The 18,065-nt window shown below is 33.1% G+C and overlaps 2 protein-coding genes across 2 annotated transcripts; one reads left to right on the top strand and one right to left on the bottom strand.

Moving 5' to 3' along the window:
- Positions 1-1,787: 1,787 nt before the first annotated feature.
- On the bottom strand, positions 1,788-5,078 carry LOC124844298 (transcription factor-like protein DPB). Its single transcript, XM_047321209.2, has 10 exons — positions 4,717-5,078; positions 4,514-4,593; positions 4,268-4,311; positions 4,078-4,140; positions 3,826-3,972; positions 3,661-3,729; positions 3,420-3,518; positions 2,700-2,770; positions 2,249-2,456; positions 1,788-2,168 (listed from the first exon to the last, which is right to left on the bottom strand). Exons 1-10 carry the CDS (start codon positions 4,875-4,877, stop codon positions 2,097-2,099), a joined length of 1,014 nt encoding a protein of 337 aa, XP_047177165.1. The 5' UTR covers positions 4,878-5,078; the 3' UTR covers positions 1,788-2,096.
- A 9,728-nt stretch (positions 5,079-14,806) lies between these two features.
- LOC124844288 (GRAS family transcription factor) lies at positions 14,807-17,393 on the top strand. The gene is made up of 2 exons (XM_088109771.1): positions 14,807-15,163; positions 15,270-17,393. The coding sequence occupies exon 2, from the start codon at positions 15,283-15,285 to the stop codon at positions 16,933-16,935; it is 1,653 nt and encodes a 550-aa protein (XP_087965897.1). The 5' UTR covers positions 14,807-15,163; positions 15,270-15,282; the 3' UTR covers positions 16,936-17,393.
- The last annotated feature ends 672 nt before the right edge of the window (positions 17,394-18,065 follow it).

The raw sequence follows: 18,065 nt of genomic DNA, 5'->3' as shown, positions 1-18,065 counted from the left end.
AGTTTTAAAATGACGGAGAAAACATTCAAATTAATGTTTTTATTTGAATTATCTGAAATAACTTATTCTGTATTAATTAACTTTCTGGAATAAAAATAAAAGTTACCAAAAAAACACTTTTTCTAGTTCTTTTTAGCATCTCATATTTAGGATTTAAACTCAAAATGACTTTACTATGAGATACAATCCCATATTAGTCAATCCACTTAAAATGGCTTACTAAGCTGATATAATCTTTTCAATTTTTTTTTTGTTGAAACGTATAATCTCATCAACTAATTATGTGTATGTTAGAAAATTATTTACTAACATTTGAGTATAATATTTAAATAAATTATCACAAGAAACCTTTTTTTCCATAATTATGCCTTTGGATTATCTTCTTTGTGAAATACGTTCACTTGTCACAATGATAACTCCATCCAAATATAGCTTTACCTATTTTGTGTGGGTGCATGTTTATATATATAATATAGTGACGAGGAAAAAAGTTATAGGTATTTTCTATCTACCTACCAATTATTAAAAAGATAGTGATAATTCTTATTTTAAATTATATTCTTGTGTAAAGGAACATGTAGTACATAATATTGTGCAAAACAAAAATATCAATAATAATAAGAGAAAAAAATACAATTAATTTTTAATCTAAATATTATAACTTTGAATGGCAGATTAAAAATAAAATATTAAAAAAAGTATTATGTACATATTACTAGAACTATTTATCATATTCTTAAACATTACATGTTGTATTACATGAATAGCAAAAACATTTTAAAATGAAACTTTCACTTTATGAACATTAAATGCAATTTATTGGTGGTTTAAATGATTTCAAATATAAATACTAAATAAGTAGCAGATTTTTATATAACAAATAATATTTTCTATAAATAATTTATATTTTCATTAGATATTTCTCATATGTGCTGAGACACGATAAATTGCTTTTTGATATGTTCCCCTCAGCAAATATCTATACAATTTGAACTTGATTTCCTTCGTTAAAAACACATCCAAACCCACACTAAGCACACGTTTGGTTGCATGCATCAATTATTTTGACGTGAGTGCGTATTTGATGCAGCGACAAACACGTCAAACCATTTGATATATTGACTGTGTACAGTTACACTTAATGAGTACCAAACCCATTAAAATCCCCAAAAAGTAAAAATTATATGCACCATGTAAACCTTATCAAAGAGAATTAATTCACCAAGTAAAATTTTGCCCAAAATAAAATCATATTCAAGTGTTGGGTGTCTCGTGATTGACACTAAAAAACCTCAGTTAATGTTGGTAATCGCAATTTGAATATAATCATTATGTAAACAAGAATATTCGTTGCTCTTAATCAGTACATGTCTTTTTCCTGATGATATAACCTAAAAAAGACGATTATCCAAACATATCAAGACACTTTTTCATTACATATACAGTAACACTAGTGAATGGTAAACAAAACACCCAATTAATGCCTATCAAGATAGAGATGGACACATTATTGTAACATGGGCTTCTATAAACAAGAATTCCTTTCTATCCTGGAAGAAGCGTCAATGCGACCAACGTCAATTATTCCTCAAGAATCAGGATAAAACTTTCGCATTCCCAGTAAGTAATACATTCCAATAAATTTTTCGGAGATGAATTTAGAACTACTGATACTAAAACTGCCACAACACTGCTACATGAACAAGATTCTAGACACACTCAATTAAATATAAATCAATTTTTCTGTTAATCGTCTTCTACAAGAAGAATGGATGTAAGATGCAAAATTTCCATCAAAGTTATTTTGAATTAGCAAGAGGGCCAGGCCAATGCTACAAAACAAACAATAGCATTGGTCCAGATACCAAATAAGCAGAAAACCTGTACACTATAAAACAGAAAATTAAAAAATCAATCCTATGCTGTTAGGTTCCGTTCCATGATCTATGGACTGTCACAAACCAATTTATGAGACGGGAAAATTACAGTGAAAATATGTTGGAAATAAAAGAAGTTAAGGTAGTCAATGATGGATGATGAGCAAAGAGGGCGCCAAAGTCTACCGCTAACAATAAAGAAGACATACCGATCTGCTTCTAACCTACAGAATGATTTGGCTGTACTGCTGAATAACTATTATGACGGTCTACCGACTGAAGCCAATTTCTCTACAAAATATACAACCATGCTTACATAAGACAACATAATATGATAAACTTACAGATCAATGCTCTTGCTTAACCCTTGCCTTTAATATGCCAGGGAGAGGAGGTGAGGTTGGAGGCCTATTTGACACTTTTAGATTTGTAGAAGGAGCCTGTGGTTGGCACAAGCCTGACATGCTAGAACCTTCTCCTCCAACGGTAAAATTGTGTGTCGTGTTATCTTGCTGTGGTCTCTCGCAAAATTTCATTGCCTTGAGAACATAATTGTCGTCATGCAACTCAAAAGGAGTACTACAGAGAGAAGAAAAGGCATAAATAGTTAGGGGCAGATACATTTCCCAGCACGGGACAAAAACTATGCAACCACAACCACTTCCCAACTTCTCTGCCAGAACGTTCTTGTACTAGCCATGATGTTTGACTGTTTAACCAAAATAGGATGCACTAGTTTGAGCTTCTTGACTTTGTGATATCACTAACACTATAAACATCATTTGGAAAGAATTCCAGGTGAAGCAATAGTAGCTTTCTTACCTATTGAAATCAAAATGAACAAGCTGCATATCTTCTGATATTTCCACTTCTACAGTTGCATGAGGACGTGTCTGCAGTTTTAAAAGACCAGAAATATGAGATTGATTAATTAAGTTGATAACGTTCCTCTACCAATAAAAGCCTTCAGTTCTCTACCACCACAGCTATCCGATTAAGGTGAACTTACTAATAAAAGCCTTCAGTAGATACAAAGGCAGACTGAGTTAGGTGAACTTAGCAATACGAGTTGATAATGTTCCTCTACCATATAGTTTATACAGCATTCAGTTGACAAATTTAAATGTACACTCACAGAGAAAGTGAAAACATATTTCTAGCGAATTCATTATGATGCTTAATAGGTAACTAACCACCATAGTTAGTTAGCAGAAAAGATAGTTCGAAACTAAGATATTTTAAAAAATGAGGCATGTTGCAGATAAATAAGAAAAAAAAGTTTAAAGGGGAGATTTTATGGTGTGAATTGAGAGGGAATTAGTGTTGTTGTGGGAATGAACAGGCCTCTCGAATGTCAAGGGAATTATTTGTACTCTTTTTCTGTTTAATAGAAGCTTTGCAATCTATAATTCTGAGCCAGTTTCTACTTACTATCACAGATGCAGTGAGTAATGGTTTCATAATTAAAATAATATTCAAGGTAAACTTGAGCAGCATTCCCTATCAGAAACAAAAACACTAGGCAATGGGGTGATGATATACCTGTACCAGAATAAAAGGCAAAGATACACCTCCACTGGGAGGATTTCCTGAGCTATACAACTGCTCATTTCTTTGAATAAGGTTCTGAAGGCCTACGAACTTGACATAACAATACAAGTAATTAGCAAACAGAAACTAAACAAAAACATATGTAATTTGTTAGGGTATTCAATATGTCCAATTTCCCAAGTCCACAAATTCATTCCCATGTTTAATCTTTTATAGAGAGGGCGGGACTCACTTGCTCCTCGAGCTCCTGCAGATAGGCTGTTTTCTTTTCAATTCTATTCCTTAGCCCAAGACGCTCTGTCTGTTGGAATCAAATACATTTACATCTCACAACATCACTGCAGGATAAGCATAAGCCAAATTGAGCAGACTAAACAACTCCAGACTGTGGACAAACCTTTATTTCTTCAATATCATTCACACTAGTACGAGGAAGTCCCTTCCATTGTATTTCCTTTTTATCCTTAGAAATAATGTCCATCGCCATGAGAACGTTCAGAGCATCATACACCCTTCGACGGATGTTTTTCTCATCATATTGTTGCTGACAAATGTTCATCACCAAAAGTAAGTCCACAAAACTCATTTTAAATCTTCAACTTGTGAATTGCATATAATATTGAAATTGTTTATATGATGGATAGAAAACCTGATCAGGGGTTAATTCACTATTAGTTGGATCAGAAAATTCAGCAACAAGCTCATCTGCCACCTACAATATTAAAATAATCAAATCAAACTCCAGATGGAAGGACACAAATTATAATTCTATGACACTGAAACCAAAGCAAGCTATCAATTCACATGTTGCAAAAATTGAGTTAAAGTAACCACCTAACCTCATTGTAAGTTGTTCTTCCCCTGTTTTCTACCTTCTCACACACTGGAGACATGAAACAATAAATGAGAAGCAAAGCCAGAACAAAATTATATTCATTACCTACAAAAATAACGTCTACCTACTAAACACAAAAATTCAATTCCAAACACTATGATTGCAAATTTCACATTCAATACGCGATAGCTAAAAGTTAACAACTAGAAAAGGTCCAATCCAGAAAACAAATTGACCAGATGAAAATTACCTTTCATGCTAAATTGTCGGAGACCTCTTCCACTCTTGTCAGGTCCAACTGCTCGCTGGCCTCTCTTTTTCTTCTTGCCACTGCGGAGATAATCGAATTAAATTAAATTAAATTAAATTTTGAGATAATAGAAATGAAATTCACAAAACTAAACAGCATTATGCGTGATAGGAAGAGAATATAATAGAACAGAGAGCACAGACGCAAGAGAGGCTTGTGATCCAGCGTCATCAGCGTGTAAGTCGAGATGGTTCAATTTGAGAAGTGTGTTATCGGCAGGAGGTGGCAAGCTGTTGGTGGAGGCGGATTGACCAGAAGCGGTGGTGGCGCAACCGAGCACCTCGTCGTCGTCGTCGTCTCCCATACCGAAGGAGACGAGGCTTAGGGCACGCGAAATGTGCGAACAGAAATTGGATTGGCGAGGGAATGGAACAGATCTGAGTGACAACACCTAGTTTGTTTCTTCAGTCACTTCACGCAACAAACCACAGGTAATGCTGTTTGGCTCCAAAATTGATTTCTCACACCAATGCTCTCCCAACTGTGTATCCGCCCAAAAACACGGCATTTTATGAATTTTTCAGTTTCGTTATAACAATATTTTTTTTATGAATTATTCTTTAATTTTATCTTAAACAAAAATAATCGTCATTTTTTTAATTTTCTTTTACTATTTATAAACTCTAGAGAGAGAAAAAAACTTCGATAACAATACCAACCATAAGGAAGAATACATTAATGGGCATTTAAGTGAATATATAAATACAATTTATTTAGCTATTTTAGTTTAATTATTACACTCACAATTTATATAGATATAATTGATTTTTAAAAATAAATATTTTTTGTAGATATTTAATTTAGGGTAAAGGGATAATTTTAGTCCTGTTATTATAATATGAAAATGTTAATTTTTATATTAATTATGGTCATGTTTGACTTTTCTGTGTTTTAAATTGAAAAATAATATATTATACATAAGTCATTTTCTCAAATTCAAATTTTATATAAATAAATGATGTAGAATAATCTAAATTTTTTAATACATTGTATTGTTTGTATGTTTTGATACTAATTAAAAGTTTTAATAAAATGAACTCAACTTATACGAGGATACGAATATACGAATATGGTTGAACAAAACAAAACAATTATAATAATTAAATTTTCTATTTTAACTTAAATTATGTAATGTTATATGAAATAAATTTAAAATGTTTAAATTTAAGTATCATTATTTTGATAATAAATGAAGTATAATGGTCTTGTTGTGGTCTTTTTAGTTAAATTGATTATATTAGTCACAGATTTAATTAAATGAAATATACATTTAAGCCAATGATATAATTTTAAATGTAAATATACAAAACTTAAATAAGATAACTGTGTGGTTCTAATTTTATAACATGGTGACAATTATTTGGGAATGAGACCTTGGTGCATTAATCAACTAGTAATACAAATATCATCATTACAAGATAACGAATTATTCAAAAGTAATACAATTAAATGAAAAGTTTACTACAAAAGATAAATTTTAAATTATTTTCAAACACATTTTATATTAAAATATGTAATTAGCTTGCACTGTATTCATATAATTAGAGTTGGTGCCTGATATTTTAAGTGGAGGGGTTAGAGAAACACATTTTCTTTAAAGTTAATGACATTTTCAATCTAATTAGTTATTAATTGATGTAAATTGTTATTAAGATAAATAAATAAATAATTATATATATATATATATATATATATAAAAGATAAAGTCATTATTGATTTTTGGCAAAAATAATATACATTATACTTTTGTAAAATAAATTACATTTATTAATAGTTAAGCATTAACCTAATATTTCAGTTATTTTCAAAATATAACTGTATTTAACTGAAGATGATGCGTTTATTTGATTAGTAATATTAAATACTTGAAATTAAAATAAATATGTTAGCTATTAAACTTTTTTGAAGTATAATTAAACATATCATGGTTATTTTGTTCACAATATATTTGTTTACTGTTCTTGAGCTTGAATTTCTCATTTTTCATGAGATCAAGACCCACATAAAATGTTTTATTTAAATCCCATTTATGACGAATAAGTGATCTTATTTAGTTAAAATATGTATTTTCAAATTAAAAGATGTTGGACAGGTTTATGTATACATCAATTAATGTTTTTCATTGGGTTTTAAATATAGATTTTATGAACTGATTTGAGTGTTGGACCCGTTTTGAAGAAGCATTTTCATCCTGCTATCTTCATTTCCACTTATTTTTTCTGCAAATATATGTATAATGGTAATGTTTGTCTTATCTCTCCTTGGAACATATTTAATACATAGATTCGTTTGAAATAGTCATCATTATCAAACATTTGACTTTGAAAATTTTGAGGACAAATTTATTGAAAAAAAAAACAAAATAATGAAACATGAATCCATATGAAAAATTGACAATATCTTTAATTTAAACTTTTAATATAATCAAATTTATAATTTTTTCTAAAACAAATTAAAACAGGTTTCTAAACTTTTAAAACAAGGGATTTGTTTGAAAAAAAAATTAAATAATATTTTTGGCTTTTTATTTTCCAGTGAAAATTAGAATTAGTCTATTTTTAAAATTTTGACTCAATTTAGTTTATAAATTAAAAAAAATGTGAATTCAGTCTTTTTAACCAAATTTTATTAAGTATATTTGATATTTTAAACTTGTTTTTCATTAAAAAAATATGTACAATGTAAACAACTCTAATATTATTTTAATAAAATTTTATTAAAATAACTAAATTCATACATTTTTTAAGTTATAAAACTAAATTAAGTGAAACTAAATTAGATCAAAGTTTCGAAGAATAATTAATTTTAATTTTCACTAAAAAAATACCATGTTTTGTTTGATTTAGAGATATGTTTTAAGGATAATGATACTTTGACAATATTTTTTTGACAACATTTTAACATCATCTACGTGTCATTCTGTGATTGGTCCATGTTGATGTTTATAATTATTATTATTATTGACTGTGGAGTAATTTTGGACCAATCACATAATGATATATAGATGTTAAAATGTTGTTAAAAAAATGTTGTCAAAGTATCATTATCCATATTTTAAAATAACAATTATTTTTGTGAATATGTGATGAGATAATATCGTGAATGTAACACTTTGATTAAAAGAAGAATTGCGGTGGAGCCTGTGCCCCTCAAATCAACATACACATGGCTCCACCACTGTTTTCGTATCAGTTATTGCAAAGTACTAGTTAACCAATTTCCATGTTATATGCCTCTTCATTGTTCACTTTAGTTCATGGTAACTGGTAACGGTTCTTTCTCCACTTTTAGCATGTTAAAGTTAAAAAGTGAAAATAGAATCTTAAAGTTAAACTGGTAACGAGGGAATAATTTTGGTGCTCTTTTAACGGAGATGCACTATAAGCTTATATACTGTTATATCTATTGGTAATGAACTCTTCGACATATAATAACATAGCTCACTGGTATTTCGGGCAGATTATAAAAGAAAAATAACAATACTAATAAAAATTTGAGTCCAAATTGATATTACTTTTAGTTAAAATATTTTGATAATGAATTTATGGATATTCAATTTTTTTAAACTAAATATAAAGTTTAGACTCAAAACTTATATTTTTAACAATTTTTCTTTTAATAATAAGTGTTCTAGTATATAAATGAGTAGGACCAAGAGAGGTGTACAACGAAACTTAGACTCACACTTAAATCCCAAATAATTATGTTATCCTCTTGTTGTCTTGTTTGCTTTTGAATCACTTGCTCCAACCTCTTCAAGTCTAAATTGAGCGGTGGATATCTGTTAAAGGCATTTTGACCCTCAACTCAGATTTTACTCAATGAACTTTAATTCACAATTAAATATCAAAATTCAATTAAGCAAACTTTATTTCTGTAGCTTACCCTTGTATTTATAGGTATTTCATTAACCTTAAATTGATGTTGGTCCAATAACATAGATATTTCGTAGACTTTAAATTAATGTTGGTCAAATACACATGTTCGCGTTGATTTAATTACAGTCTCACACTCCCAGGACAACTTCATCTGCTTAACTTATAATTTAATGAATAAACCGAACAATCTTCAATATACAGAAAAATCGTTTAGTTACTATATTGTATTTATCATCGCCTATGACTTATTGTGTGACTTATCGATCGAATCTTACAGTATACCATACAATAAATTTCTTTCACGTTGATAGACAATGTTTAGAAAAAAAACATTCTCAATCATGATACTCTTTTGTACTGTTTTTATTTCAACATAATACTTAAAAACTTCTATTAAAAAAACTTTTAATATAAGAAGCATACTATATTCGGTGAACCAATTACTAAAACTAACCATGAAGTCTAATACTTCTGTAAGATTTTTTGAGAAAAACATCATAGAGAAACAACAATATAGCAATAAAATATAAATTCAATCCAAAAATTGACACTTTTCTAATCAAAATCTTTAAAACAATAAAATTATGAAACTTTTATGATTATTCAACTTTTTCATTCTCATTTCTATGCTATATAAGACTTTGACTCATACTCATGAGTGAACTATTATGTATATAATAACATATCTCCCTGGTTTTGGAATGCATTCTGCGATGAAAATAGCAGAAAAGTATTATAATAGAAGAGATAATGGAGGGAAATACATTTGTATTTGATTTAAAAAGAGAAGATGGATGAAAAATGAAAGAAGGTAATGAGTAGGTGATGGAATTATGTTGATGTCAAAGTGAGGATGCCTCCTACCATCATATGACAACGTCTTTTTCTCCTTCCAAAAGTCCAACTAAAAACAGCTTCTGTCCCCTTCATGTTTCCATTCTTATGTGCAACTCTGCCATTTCTTCAACAAAGCGCTTCACTGCAAATTTGACCCAGCTACGTCTCTGTATGTGTGTGTGCCCCTATTAATATATATAATAAGGGAAAAAAAAACACATAATTCAACAATAAGAATACATGAATAAATATGAAAAAGAAAGTATGTATATAATGTCTTGGTAGCCATCATTTACGGGGCTAGAGCACTTAGAAATTTGAAACATATTTAATACCAATAATGCAGAAACTCAGTGCATTACATGGGGATTAATCATGAAACTGTTCTAAGGTCTACGATCTCTAGTATTTTCACAATTTGCTGTACTTGTCATAAACTTATACTAATTTGATAACTTCTTTCACTTTTCCCTCGGATGGTGTCTTTTCATTATAAAAAACTTATATTTATGAGAGTAATACAGTGCCAATAAGATCTAAGTTGTTTAGAGTATAACTTCGAGAATGTTCACAAAACACACTTTTACACTTTTCTTTAAGTTAGCTTAGGTAATTCTGCGCGTCTTAGTCCAAATCCTTTTTTGTTTGGGCTCCAAACCGTTTGGAGTATAATTGTTAAAGGCACCCTGACGCTCAAGTTAGTGATTAGTCCGATCGGGAGTCAGAACAAAATCTTAAATTCGCAATAAATGAATCTACCTACCTTCTTACCTTTGACCTCTATTTATAGGTTTTGAGATGAATATGAGATTAATGAAATATTAATCATGACTCAATTCCTAAGCAACGCTTATCCATAATCTCAACTTGACAAGATATCTCAAGATGGTTGATTGTCAGGATATATCTGCTCGGTTTCCTCTCCTTCTAGGCCGTTCGGTTGATGGGCCGCTTATTTGCTGCTTGTTGGCTTCTAGGCCAGTCAGGTTCATAAAGTGGTTTCATCTGGTCGGTTATCATATAATTGTTTGGTTATACTATACATAAGCTTAATCACGTAAGAAATTGATATTATATTTTATCCAAAACCTTAATGTAATGAGGTAACGAATATTCACCTTTATATATTGTTCTACTTTATCATTTTTACTTACAATAAAACTTAGACTCACACTTAAATACCAAACAATTCTATTTACCACGCTTAGCAATAACTTGAATCAATTTTGTTATGTTTGTGTGAACTTTTTTCATTTATGAACTGGGTCCAGGCTTGTTATGAGAGAATAGGTGTAGATTGTGTTAATTTATACACTAAAGAAGAGGGGCTAATTAACGAAAATAGTAGTGAGAATAGACCACTTTGACTGGAGTTTGAATATTGTTGTCCTCATCTACGAAGACCAAAACTTGATTGGTTGAATTTTGGCACAGAGCTTGATTTACAAGACATTGGTGGTGAATTTTTTTGACCCTCTTAAGTGAAAAAGTATGCATAGAGTGCGATGTATAGATAGCTGTGTGGCAGTTCAATGATAAGACCTATTATTTTGTCTACTCAATGTGAGCCCAAGCTCCATGTTGTGTCCATAGCATTGGACCCAAATGGAGATTGTGTACTGTTACATATAAGAATTGCGTAAGCGTTTTGGATTTTTCTTGCAGAGTAACGGTGGAAGAATGAGGAGCTGTGAGAGAAAGCAGAAAACGAGAAGGAATTGTCACAAGAAATTGATAAAGCCATATATGGGTGCATTCGGAGTGATAGTGTGTCTTATTTGGCGGCTTTGATGTGTTTGAGATGCATGAATTTGCACTGCTTAAACAAAAACAATAGCTAAGATCGACTTGTCAATTCCTTCTCTGCCATCTATCATTTTCTATCACCTATATATATGTTATATCATGCTCTTGTTACCATCCACATAAACCCTTTCTATGTTTTTTTTTCTTTTATTTATTTTTTCCTAAATTTTAAATATCATAATTATATTACTTTTAAGTTACAAGAAATTAAAGTTTGCATATAGAATTATTAAAATGTGGATCTTATCAAAACTTGCAAAATAAATTCTCAAAAATTATATAATATTCAAACCAACTTTAAATAAAACAAGAGTTTAAAGATGAAAATAAAATAAAAAATTAAGGACCCAATATGTTTTAATTTCTTAATCTTTTTGTCTCAAAGTTTATTATGTATCTAAATTTTAAAAATGAAAGGATAAATTCTTTATAATTTAATTTTGTCAAATTTATTTTATATGCTTAACGCAATTTAAACTAACATTCAAATTAAAATGTATCAAATAATATAAATAATTTAAAATTAGTCTAAAACGTGATTTTGATATAAAAAAATTTAATACAATTAAATTATAAAAATTATATATATATTTTTTTATTTTTAAAGTTTGAGTATAAATGTATTGATACGAATTCTAATTTATATGTATTTAACCCAAAAAAATCAATATTGATATATAAACCAAAATATATTAATTTCAAAACTTATTATAATCATACATATTAGTAATTAAAAAAAAAAGACTATATCCCAATTTCAAGTCTCTTTCGATTTGGAAATTAAAACTTCTTTATAATTTAAATATATTTAAATTATTCTTAATCTAAATTTTTAATTAATGTGACAATATTGAGTCTATTAAAGTCATCTATCTTCGAAAATTTTGATTTTTAAAATGTGACAGAAATATTTATTTTGAAAAGAAAGAATAGGAAATTGGAAAACGAAAGCTTTATAGCATGAATTAAAGGTATAAAATGAATTTAAAGGCTTAGGGGGGAAAAAGGTGTGGATAATTAAGGGTGGGCCTAGTAGGTTATAAAGATAAGCAAAGAATGGCTGCCTTTGATTTCTTGTCTAATCATCCAACCATTGACTCGGACAGAGACGTTTAATTTTGTCCGCTTGAGTTTCTCCTCTCTTCTCACCATCGTCACTTTTAATCAAACAATTCCGTTGAAAATCCAATTATTACTCTAAGATTTACATTAAATAAAAATGAAAAAAATAAAATATTATATAAAAAAGATAAAAGACCTTTTAATTCATATCTTAAGATTTTGAATAAAAAATGGTATTCATTTTTTATATAATTGACTCGGATATTATTGATGTTTGTATAACACACAAAAACCTCCTCCTAAATTCAACACTAAGGGTGTGTTCTTTTGGGTGTATTTGGGGAAGATGATTTGAGGGTAATTTTTTAGTTGTTTTTTTGAGTGGATTTGTGGTAAATTGAGAATGGATTTGGAAGTAAAGTTTTCTGAGAATTAATGTAGGATTTAATTGATGTGATGGATTTTAAAAATTAGTTTAAGTGGTAGAAAATAAAGATGACCAAAATACCCCTAGTTATAAAAGTATTATAAAATGTTATTTTGTAATGTTATATTTAATTGTAGAGATGTTTATAAAGAGAAAAAAATTACGAATAATTTATAAAATTAATGTTTAAAAATTATAAAAGTTATAATGTAGTAAAATGAATGTATTTTAAAATGTATTATTAAATTGTAATATAATTTAGTAGGAATACGGAGAAGTCACTGTGCAACACAATACCCATCTGGAATAAGTTGTAACTGGTTACGTGAACCTGTAACCGACTTGAACCTGTAACCGAATACGCCATTAAGGTAAATTCTTCATGAAGTTGTAACCGGTTACACGTGTAACCGAATACGTGCAGGGCATATCAGTCTTTCTATGTCATTTCATCGCAAATCCGCACACCTAAGGCAAGATGACTTGAACAATGTATTCTCGCAAATGAGCGCTTTTATATCCGATCAAATTCTCGCAAATCGGTCAAAAAAAACAACGTTGTTCTTCTAAATCAATCTTTGCTAATACACGTGAACAGAGAAATCAGTCCAAACAAACACAGTCTTAATACGGATTTGCAAATTCTGAGACTGATTAAGAGAGGGAAAACGGTGATTAACTGAAATTAATTAAAAAGATTTGAAATTGATCAGTAAAGGAGTTGACTGGATGATGACGTGGGATGAGTGGAATACACGGAGAATGAGAAGAGATGAAAGCGAGAGATAATGAATGAAAAATCCCGTCAAAATATCCTGCACCGCTGCTTTCCATTCCGTTTCACCATATTTCCACTTCCGTTGGTCCAAAACACCTGGGTCCCACTTTTCCTACTACTACCCTCTACTCCTGTGGACCCCACCAACCGCCCTCAAAATTAACACCCCACACCCTTTTTTTATTAATTTTAAATAATTAAGATATCTGAATATAAATAATTATTTTTAACTATATACTTGAAATGAACAGAGTCACAGAAAGTTTCTATTAAATTTAATATTTCATTTACTAAATCAACAAATTGAATGAACAGTACTTTAAATTTTTGCAGTGCTGTCACACTATTTTGCTGCTGTAAGCTGACATGTGTACAGTCTCGTGGCAGCTGGACCTACTAATGTTAGAGTGTGATACTATTTTTCAGAACATAAGATCGTTTTTCTTATTTATTTACATATTTTCTACTAAATTATAAAAATGGGGTAAAAAGAAAACTGAATGGAACTATGTGCCTGTCGAGTGGACCAGCCAGGGAAAATAAAATACTGTACAATTTAATACTATCATACGTATTTAATTGTTATTAATTATTATGAAACGTTAACATTATTTTTAGATAATTTTATATGTTTTCCTTTTCTGAAACAAACGAAGTGTGAAACTATGTTTTGTTTTGATAAGACGTAAAAGTCTGTTATTTCCATACGTTTCGAATGTAAAACAACAATAAGACAACGTTCAACAGCATACGAAATATGGACTAAACTACAAAATGAGTAAATGTTGTGCAAATAATACTTTTGTAGACAATAATCACGTTCAAGACGTCCTTTTAAAAACTAAAATCAAACATTTCCTTATTTACTTAAAACTAAAAGTGTATTTAACCTACAAATAATAATTTCTTATGACATCAACCGGTCACAAATAGTAAACTATTTATTATCCATAAGACGTAAAATGAATTTTGATTAATTGAAAATGCAAAATAAGTTTATGTATAAAATGTAAAGTGGCGAAATAAGAGTAATGATGTTTAAGAAAGGTTTAATGGTGTTAATTTTTAAAAGAAAACGTGCAAGTAAAGATTATTAATTAAAGAAAAAAAGAGTGTGACATTAAATATACACAGAAGTTTGTTTTGTCAGCGATCCGATTTAACTGTTGTATGGATAATAATGCATCGCATGTGGTTAAGACGGAATCGATTGGATAACTAGAAATGAAGTCACATGCGGGGTCACGTGAGTTTCCGTAAAAATAAAAATAGTACTCCGCGAAGCAAATAAGGAAATATTAAAATGACTGTAATAATGATTTATTTAATTTTCCAAATCAGTACTAGAATTCGAAACTTTACAGTATTAGATTGGAATAAATCGTAAAAATGTGGATTTGGTAAGGTTCAAAAGCAGAAGCATTGCGAAAAGAGGTTAACTGGGATAAATAAAATTAAAATATATATACAATAGATAAATAATATTAATAATAAAATGAAAATTGAAAGTGGGACCATGGGGATGGCGTCTTTTTGAAATGGCTTTAATCAGGTTGTCGTTCTAGGTTGCCTTGCTTGTTGGTTCTCTCTCTCTCTCTCGCTCTTTCTTTCTCTCTCTTTAATCTCTCATCGCTTCAACGGTTCAATCAATCAAGCCTCACTCACTAACACACCCACTCAGCCCTTACCTTTTTTTCTTTGATTGAGTTCACACTTCATACTGCACCCAACTCGAGCCAAGCAAACCCGGTTGCCACTGAATCGGATCGTCCGAAATATTATTTATATTATTGTATACATAGGTAGGCTTCTACTACTACTACTACTACTCCCACCCCTGCTACTTCACTTCACTCTCACTCTCAAACATTCATTCCAGTAAATGAAATGCTGTGATGTGATTTGCAGAGGAGAAGAGGGAATGGCTTACATGTGTGCAGACAGTGGAAACCTTATGGCCATTGCGCAGCAAGTCATCAAGCAGAAGCAGCAGCAAGAACAGCAGCAGCAGAAACAGCACCAGCAGCACCACCAACATCATCATCATCATCACCATCACCACCATCACCAACACCATCTCAACCCTCTCTCCTTACATCCAATTCCATGGAACAACACTCCCACTCTCGGCTACCCTCTCCATCCCACCGACTTCCCCGACCCCTTCCAACCCGATCCCCCATTCCACTTCCCGGACACGCAATCCGCACCCGCACCGGCCAACTTCCGCTTCTCCGATTTCGACTCCGACGACTGGATGGACTCTCTCATCGCCGCCGCCGACACCCCCTCCTGGCACACCAATGCCGATTTCCCCTTCCCCTCCGATCTCAACCGCCTCATCTTCCCCTCCTCCGACACTACCGCCGCCGCTACATCGCTCCCGCTCCAACCAACACCTCCCCCGCCGCCGCAGGAACCAGTCAACGCCGGCCTCTCCTCCGAACCCGAGTCCGCTCACCCGCTCCTCAAAGCCCTAACAGAGTGCGCCTCCCTCGTGGAAAGCGAACCGGATCAGGCCGCGGAATCCCTCGCCCGGCTGAGAAAATCAGTATCCCAGCACGGAAATCCCACTCAGCGAGTGGGCTTTTACTTCTGCGAAGCCCTCTCCCGTAAAATATGGGCCGAGCAGGACAAGGGAGAGCCCAAAAGTGCGAAGACAACCACCTCAGAGGAGTTGACGCTGTCTTACAAAGCCCTCAACGATGCCTGCCCGTACTCCAAGTTCGCACACTTAACCGCCAACCAAGCCATCTTGGAAGCCACCGAAGACGCCTCCAACATACACATCCTGGACTTCGGCATCGTCCAAGGGATTCAGTGGGCCGCGCTCTTGCAGGCTTTCGCCACTCGCTCTTCCGGAAAGCCCAATAAGATCAAAATCTCTGGGATTCCCGCCATCGCTCTTGGGGCCTCGCCCGGCCCATCTCTCTCCGCCACCGGCAACCGCCTCTCCGAGTTCGCGAAGCTCCTCGACCTGAACTTCGAGTTCACGCCTATTCTCACTCCCATTCACGACCTCGACCGCAAGAGCTTTTGCATTGACCCCGACGAGGCCCTGGCGGTGAACTTCATGCTCCAGTTGTACAACCTACTTGACGAGCCCCCGACCGCCGTTGACACCGCCCTCCGGTTGGCGAAATCTCTCAACCCCAAAATCGTTACCCTCGGCGAGTACGAGGCAAGCTTGACACGTGTCGGCTTTGTGAACCGCTTCAAGACCGCGTTCAGGTACTTCTCCGCTGTTTTCGAGTCGCTGGACCCTAACTTGGCCGCGGACTCACCGGAGAGGTTTCAGGTGGAGAGTCTTCTCCTGGGGCGGCGAATCGACGCGGTGATTGGGCCTGGGCCGGTGAGGGAGAGCATGGAGGACAGGGAGCAGTGGAGGGCTCTGATGGAACGTGCTGGGTTTGAGTCTGTGAGTCTGAGTCATTATGCAGTTAGTCAGGCGAAGATACTTCTCTGGAATTACGGTTACAGCTCTCTGTTTTCGCTGCTTGAATCCACGCCGCCTGGCTTCTTAACTCTCGCTTGGAAAGATGTTCCTCTCTTGACTCTCTCCTCGTGGCGCTAATGCTTCTTCTTCTTCTTCCTTTCAAATCAAAATGGGAACCCTTTCCACCTGGTCCTTTTTTCTCTGGTGTGGAACTGCTAATTATTAATTATTTGTCTATATGCCATGGAGGATCCCTCTGCACTGCTGCACATTTTCAATCTCAACTCGCAGACGCGGCGAGAATTCTGCCATTTGGGAGGATTGCCACTTTTAGCAGTTTGGTCCTCTGCTAGTTCCACACCCATTACTTCTTTCGTTTTCAATTGATTTTTTTTTTCCTTTTTAGTAGCTTTTTTTCATCTGGCAATGGTGTTATTAGATTGACTAGGCAAACAGTGACAATGGGAATAGGAAGTTATGGGATGGAGAAATCTTTCTTTCTCATTGCTTCTGGTCATTGTGACTCTGTAAATTGGATTTTGTTGTATGGGTTTAAATTGGTCTGAATGTCAAAGGATTTTATCTTTTTATCTTTACTTTACCTTCCCAACGCTACACAGGTGTTATAAATCATTTCCTTCATAAGTTGCAAATCTGCAATCTGCTTGTTTACCTTGTCTGTGCAAGATGGATTCAATTTCGTGTAAATCGTGTTGGTAAAAATATTGTTATCTGAGACGTAGTGGATGGTGTTGTTGAGGAAAATGTCTGAGTATTTTACCAGAGGAGAGATTATTTTTAACTATTTGCGTGTGTGACTGATTGGTGAGGGAAAACCCAAGGAGGTGCTGCATGGAAATTGGTGCGTGATGACTGACGACATGACTCACTCCTTTTGCTCTGGCATCCTATTATTCATGCACAGTCAACCGTGAAAAAATGTATTACTTCACTTTCCAACTTACTATTTTGTGGGGAGAAGCGTTAGCTTGCTCGGGGAGGAAGCCATCTGATCTGGATAAAGGTTGTTTCTTTTTGTGTTTTTTACGAAAGTTTAGACAGCGTGGCTTTGTTGGTAGTGGTGGTGATGTTTCTCAAATCTATGGGCCATATGGGTGGCTTTGTTGTGTGTCTCTTTCGTGCTGCAATGAAGCTCCTTGTGTTCCTGGCACGGCAGAGACGGGGAAGATGAATCAGCCTCTTTATGAGTCCAGAGCGTGACAAGGGAGACTGCCACTGCTGTTTCTGGAGTTGAGTGATTGCGACAA

The sequence above is a fragment of the Vigna umbellata genome, chromosome 3, assembly GCF_029865625.1.
Source record: "Vigna umbellata cultivar VRB3 chromosome 3, Vumbellata_1.0, whole genome shotgun sequence".
In the NCBI taxonomy this organism is placed as follows: Eukaryota; Viridiplantae; Streptophyta; class Magnoliopsida; order Fabales; family Fabaceae; genus Vigna; species Vigna umbellata.
Note: the sequence above shows the minus strand (reverse complement) of the source record. Positions and strands in the feature narration are given on the sequence as shown.

What these genes read in the sequence shown, in the direction of transcription:
- LOC124844298 (XM_047321209.2), bottom strand. Translation starts at nt 4,877, where the DNA reads ATGGGAGACGACGACGACGACGAGGTGCTCGGTTGCGCCACCACCGCT. An exon ending in GGATCACAAGCCTCTCTTGC is followed by an intron (nt 4,594 to 4,716) that starts GTCTGTGCTCTC and finishes TTATCTCCGCAG; the next exon opens with TGGCAAGAAGAAAAAGAGAG. An exon ending in ATGATATTGAAGAAATAAAG is followed by an intron (nt 3,730 to 3,825) that starts GTTTGTCCACAG and finishes TGATTCCAACAG; the next exon opens with ACAGAGCGTCTTGGGCTAAG.
- LOC124844288 (XM_088109771.1), top strand. Translation starts at nt 15,283, where the DNA reads ATGGCTTACATGTGTGCAGACAGTGGAAACCTTATGGCCATTGCGCAG.